This window comes from Fonsecaea nubica, assembly GCF_001646965.1.
Source record: "Fonsecaea nubica strain CBS 269.64 chromosome Unknown Scaff2, whole genome shotgun sequence".
In the NCBI taxonomy this organism is placed as follows: domain Eukaryota; kingdom Fungi; phylum Ascomycota; class Eurotiomycetes; order Chaetothyriales; family Herpotrichiellaceae; genus Fonsecaea; species Fonsecaea nubica.
Window position 1 is genome coordinate 173,927 of NW_019173675.1, and position 20,430 is coordinate 194,356.

The 20,430-nt window shown below is 52.3% G+C and overlaps 7 protein-coding genes across 7 annotated transcripts; 5 read left to right on the top strand and 2 right to left on the bottom strand.

The window, feature by feature from the left end:
• Nucleotides 1–134: 134 nt before the first annotated feature.
• Nucleotides 135–798, top strand: AYO20_00492 (hypothetical protein; the record flags this gene model as incomplete). The annotated part of the gene is made up of 2 exons (XM_022638803.1): nucleotides 135–549; nucleotides 635–798. The coding sequence occupies 2 exons, from the start codon at nucleotides 135–137 to the stop codon at nucleotides 796–798; spliced, it is 579 nt and encodes a 192-aa protein (XP_022505086.1).
• Nucleotides 799–1,117: 319 nt separating this feature from the next.
• Nucleotides 1,118–2,833, bottom strand: AYO20_00493 (hypothetical protein; the record flags this gene model as incomplete). Its single annotated transcript, XM_022638804.1, has 1 exon — nucleotides 1,118–2,833. The coding sequence occupies one exon, from the start codon at nucleotides 2,831–2,833 to the stop codon at nucleotides 1,118–1,120; it is 1,716 nt and encodes a 571-aa protein (XP_022505087.1).
• A 1,347-nt stretch (nucleotides 2,834–4,180) lies between these two features.
• AYO20_00494 (hypothetical protein) lies at nucleotides 4,181–8,175 on the top strand (the record flags this gene model as incomplete). Its single annotated transcript, XM_022638805.1, has 2 exons — nucleotides 4,181–4,217; nucleotides 4,277–8,175. 2 exons carry the CDS (start codon nucleotides 4,181–4,183, stop codon nucleotides 8,173–8,175), a joined length of 3,936 nt encoding a protein of 1,311 aa, XP_022505088.1.
• Nucleotides 8,176–9,220: 1,045 nt separating this feature from the next.
• AYO20_00495 (hypothetical protein) lies at nucleotides 9,221–10,207 on the top strand (the record flags this gene model as incomplete). The annotated part of the gene is made up of 1 exon (XM_022638806.1): nucleotides 9,221–10,207. One exon carries the CDS (start codon nucleotides 9,221–9,223, stop codon nucleotides 10,205–10,207), a length of 987 nt encoding a protein of 328 aa, XP_022505089.1.
• Nucleotides 10,208–11,737: 1,530 nt separating this feature from the next.
• AYO20_00496 (hypothetical protein) lies at nucleotides 11,738–12,304 on the bottom strand (the record flags this gene model as incomplete). The annotated part of the gene is made up of 1 exon (XM_022638807.1): nucleotides 11,738–12,304. The coding sequence occupies one exon, from the start codon at nucleotides 12,302–12,304 to the stop codon at nucleotides 11,738–11,740; it is 567 nt and encodes a 188-aa protein (XP_022505090.1).
• Nucleotides 12,305–13,573: 1,269 nt separating this feature from the next.
• On the top strand, nucleotides 13,574–15,733 carry AYO20_00497 (hypothetical protein; the record flags this gene model as incomplete). The annotated part of the gene is made up of 1 exon (XM_022638808.1): nucleotides 13,574–15,733. The coding sequence occupies one exon, from the start codon at nucleotides 13,574–13,576 to the stop codon at nucleotides 15,731–15,733; it is 2,160 nt and encodes a 719-aa protein (XP_022505091.1).
• Nucleotides 15,734–17,543: 1,810 nt separating this feature from the next.
• Nucleotides 17,544–20,049, top strand: AYO20_00498 (hypothetical protein; the record flags this gene model as incomplete). The annotated part of the gene is made up of 3 exons (XM_022638809.1): nucleotides 17,544–17,654; nucleotides 17,728–18,771; nucleotides 18,823–20,049. 3 exons carry the CDS (start codon nucleotides 17,544–17,546, stop codon nucleotides 20,047–20,049), a joined length of 2,382 nt encoding a protein of 793 aa, XP_022505092.1.
• Nucleotides 20,050–20,430: the final 381 nt, after the last annotated feature.

Sequence of the window (20,430 nt, forward strand, 5' to 3'; positions counted from 1 at the left end):
CTGACAGACAATCGATAATGTTCCTAGCAGACGTACATATTCTCCGAGGAGGTCTATCTCGTCTCAATCATTGCCTCATAGTCCCATTTTCGACCAATTTGGAAGAAACGGGAAAGAAAAGGAATATACCGAATATGGCTGACTGTGACAGTGATATCACAATGCTCGATTACACTGAAGACCGGTTCAAAGCATCGAGGATCCAACCCAACAAACCAGGTGAGTACCCAAGTTATGTGAGACCGAAGCTAAACTTCCTCAGCGTCTTCACTCAAGTCGGACCATTTGCAGACGGTTTGCGCGAAGCCGGTGTTCTTGACAGATACGACTACACCCGACTCCGCATGGTTTCCACGACCATTGCCCAAGTGTTCAAACCATATCCCTATGACCGTCTCGAACCAGATACCAAAGAGCGCTATTTCGCAAGTTTGCAGGCAATTCCGTGCGACGATTGCGGCATCCCTTCGAGCAGGCTGGTTGTCAAGCCCTGCCATGGCATGGGTTCCCGAAGAGCAGGCCGTTTCTCTGGCTGTGACAAGCTCATTTGTATGTACTGTGCCATGTTCGCCCAATCGGCCCATGGTCCGGACAGAAATGCTGTCAATGAACTCTATTACTGCCAGCCCTGCAGCCAAAACTTCCATCGAACCCACAGAGTCCCAGCTGGGTCGCGATGTCAATGTAGTCACAGATCTTACGAGGATGTTCTTGATCAACCAGATTCCGAATGGCAGTGTGCAAGTTGCAGAAAAACACTGCTGGAAACATGCGCCCTGTCTGCCCGCGACAACTTGATAACTCTGGAAGCCCAGGGGCGAGTCTTCGCGCGCGATCGCAGCCAAGATGCGAACTCTGGAGGATTGAAAAGGTGGGTTGACCATAACCACGAAAACAGGAATAACTGCCCAGGTTGCGGTATGCACTACACCAGGCTAGTTCAAACCTGGGATGGCCAGGACTACGATGACTCTGGGAATTGGCCTCGAGGTATGGTTCGACAGTGCATGACATGCCTGGACCTGAAATGACGAGTGGTAGGTGTCAGAGTTCCTCGAGGCCAGGAGAGGAAGGTAAGGTAATAGGTCAGGGTGCATGATTCAACTCTTTCATACTCTTAATCATCGTCTTCTTCAGGTGGGTTATCTGGATGCACTCTCATCTCAATGGTGCCGGTCTCCCGGCCCCGAGCATCTTTTGTCACAAACGAGTATTTGCCCCTTTGTTCTCCTTTTTGTTCAATCCATAAATCTTTAAAGGTTAGTTCCTTGGTCCTGTTGATGCTTTCAATCGCCGAGATCCGGTCAAGGGTGGCCTCCAGGTAGTCGTCAAATCCAGGTTCTGCACAAATTTCTTTGAATGCGTTCATCATAGGCACGCTGTCTGCGCGGACCATGGCACTGCTGTCGATGGTGAAGATGTTGTCGTGGTCGTAGGTTTGAATGAAGTCCGCCCGGGTCATGATCTGACGAGCAATATAGAGAGGAATCTGTGGCAGAATATGGCCATGTTCTTCATCGTAGCTCGATTCCATGTCCTTTTCTCGATCCACCAGCGCCTTTGCCAGGACCATGGCTGCGCTGGCATATTTCTGTTGGTCCATTACGTCGTCGTCCATTTCCTCACCCAGAATACCACATTTGTTCAAAAACCACGTCTTCTCCGCTTCGTTGATCTGTCGACACATTTTCAACATGTCGGTGCTTTTGGCGACCCGATTCAGGAAATTGAGCCGCCCGCCCACCAGTTCGTAGACTTGCTTGAGAATCTCGGGATCCCGTTTCTGCTCTGGAAAGTATTTGCCGCGATATCTTTCCAGGGCGGCGATGGCGCGATCCTTGGGGAGATCCAGAATGGGGATCACCTCCATTCTTGTGGCATACCGGCGGAGACGTTCATAGACCCAGTAATCGTCAGAGTTGAAGATCATGGTGATGAGATTTGCTGCAGCCCACTGTTCCGCTCGCTGCTGCATCAATTCGATCAGATCGTTCCCGACGTCATTGTCGCGGATCAAGTGCGCGCAGTTGACGATCAGAATGAGAGGTCCTGTCCGGCCTGGCTTGCTGGTTCGGTTCCTGTTTGCCAAAGCAACCTTCTCAAGCTTGTTGAAGGCTCGTTCAATGTCAAGCAGCGCGGTGGTGTCTCGTGGACCGCGGATCGAAAACAAGGACCCGATATAGTCTTCGTGAAACTCATAGTTCAAGGCCTTCCCCAGTCTGATGCGGAAGATTTCAGGATCGGCGTGAGCTTCAAACATTGAGACACCCTCCCCGTTCCTCTCCTTCATTGCTTCCAGCAGCATCGATGACTTTCCCGTGCCCTTCTCACCAACAAGGAGATAATATCTGCCTTTTGATTCCCCGTTAATGATGGCATTGATCCTCGCCTGCTCGGGCCGGGGGATCCAGTGATCCGTTTCGTCGGCCGACTGCTCTGGGGGAGGAGTGCGGGAATCGGCTGGTGATGCAAGTTCGAGCATCGGGTCGCCAGGCGCAAAGGCCTTTTCTATCTTGCGCAGCACTAGAGCTTTGTAGTAGACGTGATACGAGTAACCCGCGAGACCAAGAACGGCGATCGATGCAAAGGTGGTCATCGCCGCCTCAAAAGCCCTGGACGCGGTAGGTCCTAGACGACTTTTCGGTTCTGGTCCCGATTTCGACGTCTTTGGTCGTTCTTCGTCATCTTGGTCGGTACCTGGGAAGTTGCCCGTCGGGCCGAATTGTTGGGCAAAGGCGCGCGAAGTCGCCCGCCTAGAAGCGAGAATACGACGTCTGAAAGATGAAGAGACATGCACAGGTCTGGCGACCACCAATCTTTGTAAGTTCCTCATGATGGGGAGCTATGCGCCTGAACCAGCAGGATTTCTAGGGACCGGGGCCGCGGCGCATCCAAGGTCATACAAGCAATACTCTCGTACGCGTCTGATCTCGCGTCTGTGGTGGGGAAGGGAAATTAAACGACCACGCGCAATGGATAAAAACCCCAGGCGCACCGCAAAAACTTGATGAATGAGCGATAGAAATGAATTGGTAAAGAGTGACTTTGAAGAGCCAAACAAAGTATCAGAGAGCAAAGGACAAGTACAGAGCAAGAAAGTTTAAGGGGGCGATATCGTAGTGGCAGAGAGTGAGTGGCTGTGGCTTGATGCCAGACTTTCCACGCACGTGCTCAGCAGGATGGACAAGTTCGTTTGATTGGGGTTGTGTTGATCTTCATCCTGACCTTGTTCTTGGTACCTACCTAGGTCCTATTAGGTACAGTACAAGGTACAAGGAGATACCTCGCACATACTCGGGGTGAATGCTTGTGCATGCATAGCTATCTTGCTCTTTGACTTGGGTGGAATAGATATACTGTTGCTCGATGTTGTTGCTGTTTTGTTTTTCTCCGCAACCCCCCTTTTTATATGTCACTCATATTAGGTAGGACTTGTACCCTTACCGGAACAAGGACTAGATGAACTTCCAGGGTTGTCATCATCTTCTCCAACAATTAAAAGGGTTACTCAACGTGCCAGTAAAACATGCCCAAGTCGCGTGACGGCCAAATTCGCATCGTACCGGGCTGCATGGACTCGGAATGCGCTAGGAAGCCTAGTGGGGCCCTGAAGGTCCGGGACCTAGGCACAAGTAGGTAGGTAGTGGCCTTAGTGGCCCCCCCCTGCAACATGCGGCCTTTTCACCTTTGGAGGGCCAGGAGGGCTTCTCTGGCAGCCGAACATGACCCCGAGCCTGGTAAGCCTGGGTGCTCCCGGCCTTTCCTAGTACTCCTAACCACCCCTAATGCTAAACAAGGCGCCGCGGCTTAAGCTACCAACCAACCATCAACACCCGGCGTAACCCGAGCAGCTCGAGCAAATGCCCGGGGCAGCTTCCTGTCCTCCGAGCCCTTGACTGTCCTCGCCATCCAATTGGAACACCGGCATCGCGGCGATTAATTGTGGTGTCGATACTCATTTCAAAAAATTTATTGTCCATCTTCTCCCCAGACAGACCTTCTGCACCCGTCACAGTTTCTTTGCTGTACATTAATTTTTCACCTGGCATCACCTTTCTTGTAAAATATATTCCTTCATTCTTTCTTCGTCAGATCTTCCATATCTGACTTTACACTCCTTAGCATTGCTCTTGACTGTACAGTACCCGTGGTGTTGCATTCGCCCCCAAGGTGATTCCTAATGGACGATTCCAATGGTGACGTGAGGACAACACAAGGTATGCTGTGGCTTGGTTGATCATCGACATTCTGGTCAATTAACTAACAGCTGTAACAGAGGTCCCGACCAAAGCTGAAACAGCTTCTGCCCTCACAAACGGAGTCAACGGGGTCAATGGTGACTCGCACGATCACGCACACAACCATACACACCCCCATGACCATGACCACGACCACTCTCGTCACGATGATGCCAATGCCGGTGCACTGTTCCAAGTCACCGTTAAGCTGCCGCACAAGCCTTACAAGCAGACGATAACGGTGACGAGTCAAGAGCAGGTGCAGGATGTTCGTCAGTCCATCGTCGAGACTCTAGATACCTTCCAATACACCTGTTTCCATCTCGAGCACAATGGCCAGAGGATAAATGATTTTGTCGAGCTCTCGGAGGTGAAGGACCTCAAGCCAGACGATGAAATTGTGCTGGTCGAAGATCCTTATACCGAGAAAGAGGCGAGGTTGCACGTAGTCCGCATACGGGAGCTCATTGGCGCCACTGGTGACCGTTCCGACCAGCTTCATGGTATCTGCGCCGGATTGTCTCTCCACGATGAAAAGTTTGGCTCGGCCAATGCTCCTGCTCAGAAAACCGAAGACAATCCCTTGGCGGGTTATGAGCTGGATGGACGGGCGTCCCTTGATGCGATCTTACCGCCTCACCAGGACACCTTGCCGAAGACCATCAAGTCTCTCTCGGTCTCACCATGGAACCCTCCGCCATATCACCTCCGCCAGCGAGGCCACTTGCTCTACTTACTGCTGACCACCAACGAAGGCGAGCAGCACCAGATTACTTGTACTGTCTCTGGCTTCTATGTGAACAAGTCCTCCAGCAACAAATTTGATCCTTTCCCGAGGCCTGCCCCTAAGAATCACAGTGCACACTCTTTGCTGACCCTGATATCGGCCCTGTCACCGTCTTTCACGGAGACCTTTACTGAACTCCACAAGATAACCGGCAGCAAGGACCTTCTCACGACGTTCCCCTTCCAGAACGCAATACCCGCGAATCCCTGGATTGTTCCGTCTTCTTATGGTCAGGGAGCTCAACATCAAGCAGATCCCACCAGAGCCCAGGAGGCCTATCTGATTGGAGGAGCGGATGGAGCGGAGAACCTTCGGGATTGGAATGAAGAGTTTCAGACCACCCGTGAGCTACCCAGAGAGACGTTACAAGACCGAGTCTTCCGCGAGCGATTGACCTCGAAACTGTTTGCCGACTACAATGAAGCCGCAGCAAGAGGCGCCGTACTCGTCGCCCGAGGCGAAGTTGCTCCGCTGAATCCAACTGAAGGCAGGGATGCCCAGATTTTCATCTACAACAACATATTCTACTCTTTTGGGGCCGACGGAGTGCAGACATTCGCAAGTGAGGGTGGAGACGAGGCTGCCAGAGTGGCAGTTGGGAAAGATGTTGCGGGTGTCAAAGCGGTGAATCAGCTGGATATCGACGGCCTATTCACTCCAGGGACGGTCATCGTGGATTACCTTGGCAAGCGCATTGTTGGCCAGAGCATTGTTCCAGGGATTTTCAAGCAACGGGAACCCGGAGAACATCAAATTGACTACGGGGGTGTCGAGGGCCGAGACATTGTGACTGAAAATGAGGCATTTGTTCCGGTCTTCCAGAAGCTCTCCAAGGCATTACATGTCAAGAAGCATCCTGTCTGGGACAAGGAAGGCGGTCGACACGACCTGGAAGGGAGTGTTGAAACCAAAGGATTGTTGGGTACGGACGGCCGAAAATATGTGCTTGATCTCTACCGCATCACTCCTCTGGATGTGGCTTGGGCGGAGGAGATTGAAGCTGACACAGGGGACGAAAAGTATCCACATCGGATGTCTGTCCTGCGACTAGAGCTTGTGGAAACCTATTGGCACATGAAGATGCAGGAGTTCGTGAGGGCCGAAGTGGAAAAACGGCGCTCAAAGCAGAGCAACGGACATTCTGAGGAGTCCAAAAAGGATGAAGAAGGCCAAAACGATAAAGGCAGCCCTACAGGAGAAGGCGGTGATGATAAGTCCGGTGAGGCTCAAGATGAAGCTGGCAAAGCTGCTCCGGCGCTGGAGCAGGAACGTGTTGACATTTCGAACTTCACCCTGGCTCTGAATCCCGACGCCTGTACCGGTCAGGTACCCCAGACCGAGGAAGAAAAGCAGGAATACGCTGCTGATGAAAAGGAGGTTCGGGCGGTGTGTGACTTTCTTCGGTCCAAAGTCATTCCAGACCTCATCAATGACCTCCACGACGGCGACGTTGGCTTTCCAATGGATGGGTACTCTCTCTGTCAGCTTATCCACAAACGGGGTATCAACATCAGATACTTGGGACGACTGGCAAAAGCTGCCGAAGAAAAGGGACAACGGCTGCAGGCATTTTCGACTGTGGTGTTGCAGGAAATGGTGGCTCGAGCATTCAAACACATTGCGAACCGCTACTTGCGCCATCTTCCCGTCATCTTCGCCGGCACCTGCATCGCGCATCTGTTGAACTGCCTGCTCGGTGCGGAGGTCAATTCGAATCCGCGCGCCGAAATTGACGAAGACCTGCGAGGTCTATATCCGGAGGGTGACTTTTCATTTGAGGAGATCAATCCCACGAAGCTGAAGGCGGCCATCCAAAAACAGGTCAGAATTCGGTATAGGTATGCATTGAAGGAGGATTGGTCAACATCAATCCGACCGTTGCCGATGCTTCGAGAAATTTCATTAAGACTTGGCCTCCAGCTGGCTGCACGGGAATACTCCTTCAGCAAAGAGGTGCAAATGCTCGTGGACCCATCGCCTGCTAGAAGTGGCAGTGACTCGCACTCCAACAATGGTGCCCAGACAGATGAGGGCAGCAAAAAGAAGAAAAAGAAGGGCGGTGAACAAGCCCAATCGAATGGTGGTGTTGCCAAACCTTCCACAACATTCACTGCCGAAGATATCCTCAACATGGCCCCCATTGTCAAAGACGCCGCTCCAAGGAGTGCTTTGGCCGAAGAAGCTTTGGAAGCCGGCAAGCTTTCGCTAGCACAGGGCCAGAAGCAACTTGGGCAAGAGCTTGTCCTCGAGTCTCTCTCGCTGCATGAGCAAATTTACGGCATTCTTCACCCTGAGGTGGCCAAGATGTACAACTCACTGTCGACAATCTACTATCAAACAGACGAGAAGGACGCGGCCGTAGAGCTCGCGCGCAAAGCAGTGATTGTCACTGAACGGACATTGGGCGTAGACTCTCACGACACCATCTTGGCATATCTCAATCTCTCCCTTTTCGAGCATCACACCGGCAACACGAGACAAGCCTTGAAATATGTCCGGCATGCACTGGATATTTGGAGGATTATCTTCGGACCGAATCATCCAGACTCCATCACGACAATGAATAACGCGGCTGTCATGCTCCAATCGATCAAAGAGTATTCCGAGTCCCGCAAGTGGTTTGAAGCTTGCTTCGTCGTCTGCGAGGGTTTATTTGGACGCCAATCTATCAACGCGGCAACCATACTGTTCCAGTTGGCACAGGCCTTGGCTCTGGATGGAGACCCGCATGGCGCTGTTAACAAGATGCGAGATGCATATAGCATCTTTTTGGCAGAACTCGGTGCAAATGACCGCAACACCAAAGAGGCCGAGAGCTGGCTAGAACAATTGACGCAGAATGCAGTGTCCATTGCCAAACAGGCCAAGTTGCTGCAGAACCGCCGTCTGGCAGGCATCCGACACCTGCCGAGGATGGGCATGGGCACAAGGCTCCAGCCGCAGAACGCGAGCACAGCCGCGCTGAATACGAGCTCTAGGGCGAGTACAGCACAGCCGAGTGTACGCACTGGAACGGGTGATCCTGCTTTTGACACAAGAAGCATCGACGAGCTTCTGAGATACATTGAGGGCGGTGAGGTCAAGCCCAAACAAAAGAAGAAGTCGCTCAATCCAAAGGCACGAGCGTCCAGAAAAGCCATAGTGGTCTGAACATGGAGTTTTGTCTTACGGAGGCTGTGCAGGGATTTTTTTGGTTCGAGAATCCCCTCCTATTTGGATACGAGGAGATTCAAAGCATATCTTACATCACGGCAGTTTCATACTACCGTTTGTCTACGACTGCATTTCGCAATCCTTTTACGCGGCGAAAATTCCCTGCGATCCATCTGTACAATACGAAGATACGGGATGTATGCATTTCGTCTTGGGCCCTGTTCAGCCGTGTGGCGGCTGAATAGAGGGAAAATGTGTTTAATGTAACAGCAGATAGGACTGGGTATCCCTACCCGGGCATGGAGCATGGCTGGGCTGAGGAGGTACCTGCAAGTACGATGAACGGAGCATAGAGTAGATGACAGTTAGATCTCCAATCAAGGTTTCTCAACTCCATGCACCAGGATTTGTGATATTTTGGATGCTTCCACCACTACTGCGGACCAAGATGCTAGGCATGTGACCGGCCAGCTGAAGTCACCTGCGGATTTGCTGAAAGAGGAAAGACGAGCTACGATGCCAAGGCCAAAACGTGTCTGGCTGGGCTGCCAATTCGTCAGCGGCACCAGCGACTCCCGCTCCCGTTTGTCAGCAGGACCCCGCCAACCCGCTCCACCCTCTACCATTGCCTGCGTCCCCTCGTCCTGATTGTCAACCCAACCGACGATCAGCAAAATACATTGTCACTATCGCGTATTCCGGAGACAACGTCCCTGATATATTGATTCTGTGACTCGACAGACACTATACGTCGGATGAGTTGTGACCTCGACTTTTATCAGTGATTGTCTCTGACGTCGGGAGGCGAACCATCTGCAACTTCGGCGCGCATTCCAGAAACTGAAAATCCCTCTTATCGATTAGTGAACCCAGAACAAACGAGTCATTCGGTCGAATTGGAAATCAGACCTTCACCTGGCTCCCGTCAGCCTTGTTTGAGACTCGGTGCTGTCTCTCATTATCTCTCGATCACCTGGGCGGTACCTCTTTGTCGCTCTCACGAACCTCAGGCTCGCTCCAAGCTATTTGGATACCAACGACAATGTCACCGCGGCAGCTGGCCACAAGCACCACCTACACCCTCGCCCACACCGCCCAGTGCAAGCTGAAACTCGCTGCAAACCGTCCTGACCGGAACTTGCGATTTGTCCTTGGCCATGCCTTCACACTGGACAATCTTATGGTGCGGATAGTCGAGATCGAGAATCAGAATGCCAAATCCATTTTCCAGGAAGGGAAGCCACCGAACGACCATGGAGGGGAACACTATGACTGCACAGCATCACAGCCAATAGCCCCGGAACCTGACCCTCATTACGACTGCACAGCGGCGAAGCCAGCATCGCCAGAGCCCGAGGCGAGGGGTCGCAGGGTTAGTTTTCACGATAACAACGCCCGACCATCCAGCACAGTAGGTGTGGCATCTAGCAACCGGGCCAGTGGCACTCCTTCACCGGCACGCAAGCGATCTCCGCCGCCCACCTTTGCGCAGCATAAGTATCTCGATGAAGAGCAGGACGACGATGACACGTCCTCGGACGACTACGACGATCCCGAATCGTACCACTATGACTGTACCGCGGCTGCCCCGGAGACAGAGCCAGAAAAGCCGGGGCCGAAACATAGACCGGTGCACGACGCATATTCAGACGAGGAAGACGCGGCACTCGAGCTCGCCGACGATGAACTCGACGACGAAATGAACGACTTGTCCCTGACGCGCTTCGGTTCCGCCACGGCACACCCGCCACGGATGGTCCACTCCGACTCCTCGTCCGACGAAGAGGATGAGGCCAAGGTGGAGCCAGTGACGCCGCCTCAGTTGCCGGCCGACGTCGATGTCAGAGAGATCATGGGCGGCGAGCAGGACCGCGAATTGACAGATCTGTACGAGAGTGTGAGAGGTTGCGCCTGTCACGGGAAGAGGGAGGATCCCGACCTCGGGGCCCGTCCGCAAGGCATATGGGACGTGCCTGTGGAGAAAACGGGAGGAAAGCACTTGGCCGTGGTGGCAGTGGCCGCTGCATAGCAGCTCCCCGTACCATGTGCCATGTGTGTGTGAAGAGGGAGGAATCGATGGCAAAACGGCTGGGATGGTGTCGAATAATGGTTCTTTAAGACAAATAGGAGGGAAAGAAGGAAACGGATGGACGAGGTAATCGAATGCGCAATGCAGCGTGCCACCAGTACCACCAGTATCGATGATTGTGATCACGGAGAGTGAGTACATACGTACAATCACACTAGGCAACAGTAGTTATTTTTTCAGAGTCAGGCTCAGGATGATGCGCTTTTCGATCTACAGCCAGCGAGCCAGTCAATCACCTTTCCATGCAGATACTTGTATTAGCAATTAGCAAAGTCAAAAATGCGCTTCGGTTTTGTACAAGGAGGACGCTATTCCCGCCCCTTCTTGCCTTCTATCTTTTGTTGTTGTTCGTGTTCGTGTTCTTGATTGGCACCATGGTGTACATAGACTCGGTATTCGGAGTATATTTATTTATTCATTCATTCGGTTTCCTCTGGACGAGGTACAAGGAGAGGGACTTGTCGAGTAGGCATGTTGGTAGTATTTGAGCTAACCGTTGCCATGTGGGTAAATTGCCTGGCTGAATTTATTCAATGCGTCCTATAGACGTCGATGAGGCTTTTCTACAATACATACCTCGTACATACATCCATACATACATACGAGGTACATACCCCACTTTCCCAAATCTCGGCCCTGACTTATTTTCCAATTTCATCCCAGAGTCCGTTTGTCGGTTGTGCCTGTGCGACCAAGAACATTCCGATAACCTCCTTCTTGCAGAACCGAATTGAGATTCTCTTTCCCTGTCCCGCTCGTGGTTTGTTTTTCATGTGTCCCTTCTCATCGTCTCTGTTTTGGTGATCTGTCCCATGCCTAGCACTGGATTGCCTGTATTTACCCTCTCTGTGCGCCCATCGACTTCGTGTTGACCCATCCGTCTCCACACATCCCCAAGACCGTTCGTTGCTTCCGTTCGTTGCTTCAAGCCTCCCGGCGCTACGCAGATCCAATTCCGTTGACCAGTGATCTGAGAGCTCAGTACGTTGGGTAGGAGGCTCAAGCAGATGCTGGACCTCGACCCCAATTCCAACCATGCAGGATCCTCCGATGTAATCAATACCCTTGTCATTCCTGTTCGTCCCTGAGCCCTTCAGCCTTGATTTGGACATGCATTGTCCAGCATCGCGATTATATAGCCGCAATTGGAACAATAGACATCATTAGGGACACCGAGAAGCGAGGTAGCAGCCCGTCGGCCGAAATGCAAACTCGGCGATGTGCCTGGAGCAGCAGTCCAGTGACGTGTCGTGGATTTCTGCCGTGTTCCGCTGATCCTGTGGCCATGCGTTATTTTCCCAGCTACATAGCCACTTATCGCGCGAGAAGCAGGAGGATGGCAGTAGCAAGAACAAAACTTTGCTATCATATGTCGCGGCCGGCAATAGTTGGATTCGCCATCGGAATTGACAACCCTAACACTGTCGTGGTGTCGTATTGCGGGGAAAAGCCCGGGTATCGCGTTCCACCCTAGCTAGACTTGTTTTTCCTCCTCCTCGTGCTCTGAGCAGGGGTTTTGTTCATCTGCGTAGGCGTGACGGGAGGAGCTTCTTCAAGGGCCAGCCTGACAGACTTCTTAACCTTGCTTTTCGCTCGCTTGGGCCCTCCCATGCCGACACCCAAGAGAAAGCAAATTCTCGTCGCTGCCCCGCAATAGACAAACAGGTAGTTCCCATAGGCCATGGCATTCCAGTTCGCGACATCGTAGTATGACTTGACTCCAAGCGGGAAACAGCTGTACAAGTGACCAAAATCCGCGATAAGAAGGCCTATCAATAGTGTACGCCAGACTTTCAGGTCGTTTGTTGCGCGCAAGACAAAGGCTTCATTGATGGCAAATGCGACATACAGATTGCCGAGTTGTCGAAGTACGACATGGGTGGCCGTAGGCAGACCCAGAACCCCAGGAGCGGAGGCAACGTCAGTCATATCGAGATAGGCCTGTGGTAGTAGCCAAGCATAGTATGCTCCGGCTAGTGTTGCAACAGGTTCGATCCATAGGAAAAAGATGATATATGGCAAAGGAATGGTCCCCATTGTTGCTGTTGTGGTTGTGTCGCGTGTGACGTTTTGTCTCAAGTGCCAGCGAAACTGCGGAAGAGCTCCTTGGTCAAAGAATAGTAGCGCGAGAAACGACTTAAGGTAGAGATATCTCTCCCGAATATAGCCAGGCGTTCTTGTAAGATGAAGACGACCAGTGATTGTCCTTCTCTTCTTTGATGTCCTAAGTCGTCCAGGATACGAGTCGAGATGTCATTGACGATCGAAATGCAAGCATGATTAGTGGGCGAGAAGCTCTCCACAGATGAAAAAGCTGGATCGCCAACTCGCCATGCAGCAGCATGGCACCCTCGGCAGCGGCACCAGGCGGAGTCTGCTGGCGAGACGAATCACGGGGACGAGTGAGGAGAGGAGAAGAGGGGAGGCTGGTGGATGTGGAAAAGATTGCAAGTAAGCGCTCGAGACCCATGTGTGTGATGGAACTCTAAGAAATTTCATCTGTTCCAGGGTTGAAACACCGGTGTGAGATCAGAGGTTGCTGAAGTTGGGGCTGAAGGCTGACCTGGACCAGCTGCTCCAGGCGGTCCAGGGGGCAATTCAGTCACCTACAAGGAGAGCTTGCTGAGCCGGCTGCAGCGCACATGTGCCGCTAAGCTATCTAGGTACGTTTCCGGGGGCAACGCGATGGCCCAATGGTGGCCGGATTGTGCCCTGCATGCAACGGTTCGGCAGGGGTACGGGGCTCACTCGCCCTGCTTCGATCCCAGGCATTCGCTGGGTCTGTCTGTCATTGTCGCGCATCCTATTGACTGAATCCATCACCCGGAGTTTGCTCCACAGCGCCCCCCGAGCCCTTGAAAAATTATCCACTCGTCCAAGCCAAAAACACTGTGAAGCCATCACTTGTCTCCCCCAGACCATTGTCTAGATGGATCAACAAAAATTAAAATCTGTTACCTGTGCCTTGTGTCTTTCGGCCAGCCATTCCACTCACTGATCATATCCACGCTCTTTCTTCCTTGTACTTCATACTCAACACTCACTGCTATTTCTGGTCTATTCCATATGACTGCTTCATGCGTCTGCCGTCAGCAGAGAGCTTTACCGTTCAGTCTGTCCTCGTTCGCTCCTTTCGCCACCGTCCTCAACACCAGAATATATGAGATCGCTCGCTCACTTCCGACCAACCTGTAATACTATCTACGAGGAATATTCCTTCATCTCTGGCAACATATACCGCCCTCACTTTTGGGCAGGCGCCTCCGCAGAGTTTGTCGCTTCCCACCTTCCAGTTTGACCGCCGCCATGCCCTACCATGGGGCTTCCGCTTCGATAGCTCCTCAGCGCAGGACGTCTCTCTTCATTCCAAGTCGACCGAAAACGGCTTATGAGGGCTCAACAGGGGTTGAGGAATCTCTCCGAAGGCCTGCCACTCGGAGGTCTTTCATGATGACCTCGGCGACCCACGATGTGCTGGATTGGGGTTCTTTCAATCGGAATCAAGAGGAAGCTGGCGAAGGAAACAATAGTCCTGAGTTTATCGATCCGTTTGCAAAGTTCTCTGGAGAACCTCATACTCTCGAGCCCTCACGGCCGCGACGATACTCGACTTTTACTCAGTCCGTTAAGCACAGCATCTCCGAGATCCGTTCTCTCACGAGACGAATGTCGCTTACAGTTCGGGGGAGGAGTTCTAAGCAAAAGGAGGAAGTGGCAGAGAATAAGGGACCACAAGTGTTGCCACTGAAGCCAGGCGTGGGCATGATGGATTTGGTCGAGGCCATTCCCACCAGACCAAGGTCTCGTGGACGCTTGTTGCGAAACCCTAGTGCTCGGAGGAGACCCTCTCTGCCGTTATTGAACCTCTACACTTCCCCCGAGCTTCAAGCAGACCTGGAAAACCCAATATCTGTGCGATTCCGAGGACCGCCCGTCCTGTCGGATCTAGTGCACGGAGGCGCAGAAGCTCGTGCTTCAGCTGCAGCTCAGAACGAGTTGTTCCATGCCACGAGGACCCCCCCTCTACCTCCATATGAGCCTCCTGAGTCAGAACTTGAAAAGCCTGAGCCCGACGCAGAAAGTGGGATTGGTATTGTGTTGGACAGCCGCGCCCGGCGCGGGTCTTCGCCCGCAAATGTCCATGTCATTTGCAGAGACCCTGCCTCTGTTCTTGCGACGGAGTTGGTGGAATCGATCCTCTCATTCCTTGATGTGGAGTCGCTTGTCCAGGCTTCACTCGTTTCCCACAAATGGCACGACCTTTGTCAGTCACAAGCTGTCTGGAGGGGAGTCTTTCTGCAAGAGTATGGGCCCAAAAACGAGTTGCCAGGCGCTGGCGTACGTCTTGCCGGAATCGGTAAAAACAAGCCCGGGCAAGATTACAGGAAGCTCCTCGAGGTGCGGACTCTGATTGACAAGCGGTGGCGCAACGGAGAAGCCGCCGCAATCTATTTGAACGGCCATAAAGACAGTGTTTATTGCGCGCAATTCGATGAACAGAAGATCATCACCGGGTCGCGCGATAACACGATTCGTGTATGGGATGCCCATACCTACCAGTGTATCCGCAAATTAGGGCCTCCAAACAATCCCCGAGAACGACAGTCGGTCCAGAGCCCCCCAGCGGAACCAGAAGGGGTCGTTCCGTTCTTCAAAGCTTACGTTTCCTCACCGGCGCCACCCTCACCGGAGATTCCCATGTACCACCAGGCATCGGTGCTATGCCTGCAGTACGACGACGAGATCCTTGTGACAGGGTCTTCGGATTTCTCCTGCCTAGTGTGGTCGATCAAGGAGGACTATAAACCGATGTTCCGACTGATCGGCCACCACGCTGGGGTCCTTGATGTTTGTATTGACAAGGAGCGGATTGTGACTTGCTCCAAGGACACTACGATCAAAATCTGGGAGCGTTCGACTGGTAAACTGGTCAAAACGCTTCTCGGACATCGTGGGCCTGTCAATGCCGTCCAAGTCCGAGGGAATTTTTTGGCTAGCGCTAGCGGCGACGGCATGTCCAAGTTGTGGCGTCTGGAAGACGGGGTCTGCATCAAGGAGTTCCAGTCTAAAGATCGAGGCCTTGCTTGCGTGGAATTCTCAGAGAATGGTCGAACGATCTTTGCGGGCGGCAATGACCGGGTCATCTACGAGTACGACACAGTCACTGGCCAACGGATCCGCGAGATGAAAGGGCACAAAGATCTGGTGCGGTCGCTCCATCTCGACTCGGCCAACTCGCGCATCATCAGCGGCAGCTACGACCATTCGATCAAGGTGTGGGATGCAGAGAAGGGTGAGTCGGCCGAGGACGGCGGGCTCAAGATCAATTTTGAGGGGTGGTCGTCAAGTTGGATACTGGCGGCGAAGAGCGATTACCGCAAGATTGTCTGCACGAGCCAAGATGCACGGGTGGTTATCATTGACTTTGGGTACGGCATTGACGGAGTTGAATTGGTCGAGTCATGATTCCAAATTGGCGTAGGTTCAAATTTGACACGACATAATTCGCATCGGTTTCATCATATAACGACGTTCATGACTCGGAAGACGGGACATTGCTGCGAGTTTGAAAAAGCAACATTACCGGGTCTATTTTGATATGGGGTGGAGGGGGTTCAAAAGCAGTTTCTTGTGCCTTTCTGAGCAGCAAGGTGTTGGCGGAGAATATGCAAAAGAGAATGATGGACAGGGGCTCCGAGACATTTCCTAGTTGGATGGATCATCCTTTTTTTTTTCATGTTCATTTGTGTTTTGTATTTTTGTTATGCGCCATCTGTGGTGCTCGGGAAGGCTGACAGCGGAGATGCGAAGTTTCAGGGGCACCACGGGGTGGGCCCTAATGCAGGGAGAGATGCGGAAAAAGGAGGTAGGTGTCTCAAGAATGCAAGATTGGAATGGACAGCGAGTAATGCATAGTCTAGAAGAAGGATGGAGGGAGACGGTCAAAGATTGAGGTGTGTCTGCAAGTAGTGGTTGTGACTACAATATATGACCCAAGTAGTATTTTGTACTGTGCCAATGAGGAATGAATGACACATGACTTCGATATACATGAGTAGCTAACTAAGTATGAGATACGGTATTGATTATTACAGCGGCAATGGCGGGTAAGATCAAGATCGTGGCAACACGAAGGACGTCATTGTGTTTACGCGGAGGCAGAGCTGGGGCCAATCGGCAAGGCGCGTTAAGCGAATCTGGTTCCCTTGTTATGCGTTATGCGACATTCTTCGATAAGGGAACAGAAACAGGATATTGGCTGAGAGGAGGAATATTGTCCTTGGGATGGAAGAGAAAAAGGAGAGAGACAGAGACACCGAAGGATTATCAAAATGGCCCAGCCGGAGAGAATGAAAATGCTCTAAAACAAGACATTGTCACCCTGCAGATTCCCACACCCTGGCGCTTTTGATTGTTTACCCATCCGGAAAAAGCGATGACTGACTTGCTTAGGGCTGCCCAAGAGCGTGGGAGCCATGTGCCTTTGCTAGCTCTTGGCCCTGGAAGTCCCCTAAAGTCGTAGATAGAGGAGATTAATGGGTGCCTATGGAAGGTGGGTGACCAAGTAAATATTTCTTTGTGAAAGGAATCCAAGCTGTCTAGGCACCAAGTTAAGTAGTGATGATGATTAGGCACTACTAAAGGGAAACCCCCAAAAATCCTCTCAAAAAGTGACAAAGTGGCTGGTGGTAGTGACAGGCTCTTCCCTCTATTATCCCCCGACTAAACAATAAAAAAAAGGAACCCCACGACTCAAACGCGTTGTGATACGGCACGATATTACGCGATTCACTGGGTCGTGACCAGTCACGCTCTGGCCTTGACTGTGCGCTCTTTTGCCGGAAGCCAGTCAAACCAAGCCGTCTATTTTCTCATCCCTCTTTTCGCCCTACCTACAAACTTCTCGCAAACACTAACAGGGTAACAAAACACCTTAAACACCCTGCACCGATCGGAACCTGCGCTTGTCCTCTATCAAGCCACTGAAGTTCTCCTCCATCCACGCCACACTGCCTTGCGCATTCATCGTCCACTTGTCCCATCCACACCAACAATCTATCATTATCCTCTCAGGCTGGGATTCCATTCCATGCCTCACTCGCCGAGTCGCTTCCGCCAAAATCCCTGCGTCAGAACCAAAACAACTATTGACGTCGCAAAGTCCAACTAGCGCACCGGCGCCCTCTATCCTTGTAAACTCCCAGTATCTGTTGCTGCTAGGTTGTCTTTGCTTCCTGCGAACCTCTGCGCCGTGATCCGGTAGACGTGGACCAACATGCCGCCATCTAAGAGGAAAGCACGCCGCAAACCCGCCGACCTTGCAGAGTCCTCGGAGCTCGATCTTCCAGACTCGTCGCCGTCACGTACTTCGGCAAAGAAGCGCAAGGTAGTCTTTCTTTCCCTGCGCCTTTCCCAACTCAAAGAGCGACGCAGAAGCTAACATGCTTGCAAAAAAACAGGTGCACAATTCTCGTACTGCGCCTGCCAGAAGGAAGTCCGTTACTCCCGATCCTGAACCTGAACTCACACATGCGCTGGACTCGGGCGACGACACGGAAGAAATCTCACAAAGCGACCTTATCGACTCGGTAGTCTCCTACCTTCAAGTTTCTAAAGAACCCATTGTCGCCAGAACCGAGTATTCCAACGATAAGGTTCAGAGCAATAGTCCGCAGAAGGTGTCGGCATATGCGAAGATTGCCGGTCGAGACTGGACATACTTTGTGCGCGAACAATCCATCAACTTTGGCAGGCCGCCAGATGACCGGCCCAACTTGAACGGCGCTTCGAGCCCCATCGCCGACCTGAAGGACGTCTTGCCCGTCCATATCGATCTCGGTCCGAGCAAGATTGTTTCGCGACACCATGCTTCGATCTACTATGACGCGGATTATCCGGTGGATGAAGGTGGCTGGCATGTCCGAGTTAATGGTCGAAACGGAGTTCGGGTCAATAACGTCCTCGTCAAAAAGGGCTCGAGGAAACAGATCAAGTCGGGCGACATCCTGGAGATTGCCGGCACGCAGATGATGTTTGTCACTCCGGGTGACAAGATCGAGATTGACCCTTACTTTATCGAACGTGCCAAAGCGTTGGCCGCCGGCGAGGAAATCAGTCCTGCTCAGCCCCAGCCTGAGACCGCGAAATACGAGTCTTCCGCGGGATCGGGTCAAAATTTCCCATCGCTGGCTCCAGCACCTCCCGATTTCAAACGCGAAGCGACACCGCCCGCTCAGATCGCCGATGGCAAGTCTCAACGAAGCGTCTTCGACAGTAAAATGCCCATGTCGCCCATGTATGGTCGGGGAATGATGATGGAAAGCACCCAAGAGATCGACTACAGTCGGGACAGTGCAAAGGACCTCAAGCCGCCCTTCAGTTACGCGACGATGATAGCCCAGGCCATTTTCTCGAGCGAAGAGGAGAAGTTGACCTTGAGCAACATCTATTCCTTCATTGCTGACAAGTATGCCTTCTATCGCCACTCCAATAGTGGCTGGCAGGTATGTCTTCTCGCCTCAATTGTTCACTTCCTTGTATACTAACATGAGTAGAATTCTATCCGACACAATCTTTCACTGAACAAAGCATTTCAAAAGGTTCCTCGGCGGACAGACGAGCCTGGAAAGGGGATGAAATGGCAGATTGCCCCAGAATTTCGTCAAGAGTACTGGAAGAAACAAGCCCGCCGTGGAGGCTCGGCTCCGTCGTCGCCCGCTTCTGGCAAAGAAGTCAATCCCAACTTCCGGGGGCCTAATGGTCAGAATCTTGGTTACGATACTAGTATGGTTAGCCAGTTCTCTGCACGCGATCTGTCCGACCGATCTGGGCCTCCTTCTTCTGCTAAGCTGAGTCTCCCGTTTCCTCCCTTCAACCCAAGGCAACAACCATACCCCCCGAGCCCCAGCCTGGCCCCGCCTGTCTCGCATCCCGCAGAGGCTATTACACCTCAAAGGCGAAGAACGGACACACAGAACACCCTTCCGGATATCGACCTGGAAGAATCGCCTTTGCGCCATGGCCATGCAGCAGCAACACCACAGCTAGGGAAAAACCTGCCCATGTATACGCTTCCGTCGTCTGTTCCGCCTCCCCATCGTTCACCCACGAATCCCACACTGTCATCCTCCTACCTGGATACCCCTTTCCATCCTTCTCAACATAGCATAATTACGCCTGCGCCATTGCGACAGAACCCTCGATTAGCTCCTCCAAGTACTCTGGTTGCTCCTAGCAAGTTTATGCCAGAGTCCTCGCCCGCGGGGCCTCAAGGGCTCTTCTGGAAGGGTATCATGGGTGCAACTCCCGGCCAACCACTGCCTGACATGTCACCTGTGAAGGATGAAGACCAGCGAGCAAATGGAATTGACAGAAGTGTAATGAGTTCGAGCCCGCCGCCTATGGATGCCAGCATGGGCAGTCCCAGCAAACCAGCCAGAGGTAGTCAGGCTCCTAATAGCTCAAGTTCAGCCAAGAAGAGGGGTGACAGTCCTGCAAACCCGCAGAACTTGAACGGGGCGGCATCTGACGACAACGGTAGATTCGCACGCAGTTTCTCAAGCAACGGGAATAGCGCGAGTGGAGTGAACGGTCAGCTGGGACCCAGCAGGTTCGGTACACATCTTTCGGCGAACAATGCGGATACGACTTCGAATCACGATGCTGACGACGAGGATGGTGACGGCGGATTCGACTTGGCCAAAGGATTTGCACCAATTGCAAGTGGGAGCTTCCATTCGCAAAGAAGTGGTAGCCTTGGGGTTGCCAGAGCTGGATCATGAGCTGCCACGCCCAAGATTGATGAGATACGGTTTCTGTTGTCATGTCTCGGGTGGAGGCATTGTCAATTGGGGCAGGAGTCTACTGAATATGTACGACTAAGAACAACGGGGGATCATGTGCTATGCCTTTATGGGACATGTTTGATGTTCAAAATGGATGCTACGGGCGGACTTTGATGAGGTTGTGGACATAATGGGCTGGGCAATGCACTGGTTGGGATTTTGTTTCGGAGAGTAAAATGCATGCATGGGAGTTTGGAGATGACATGAAGCGTATCATGACGCTCATTTTGATGCATCACAAGGATGGATCTCAAGGATGAGGTGATGGTTGATTGCCCCAAATCAGGCCAAATTGGAACAGTTGTTTGTACCATCAAG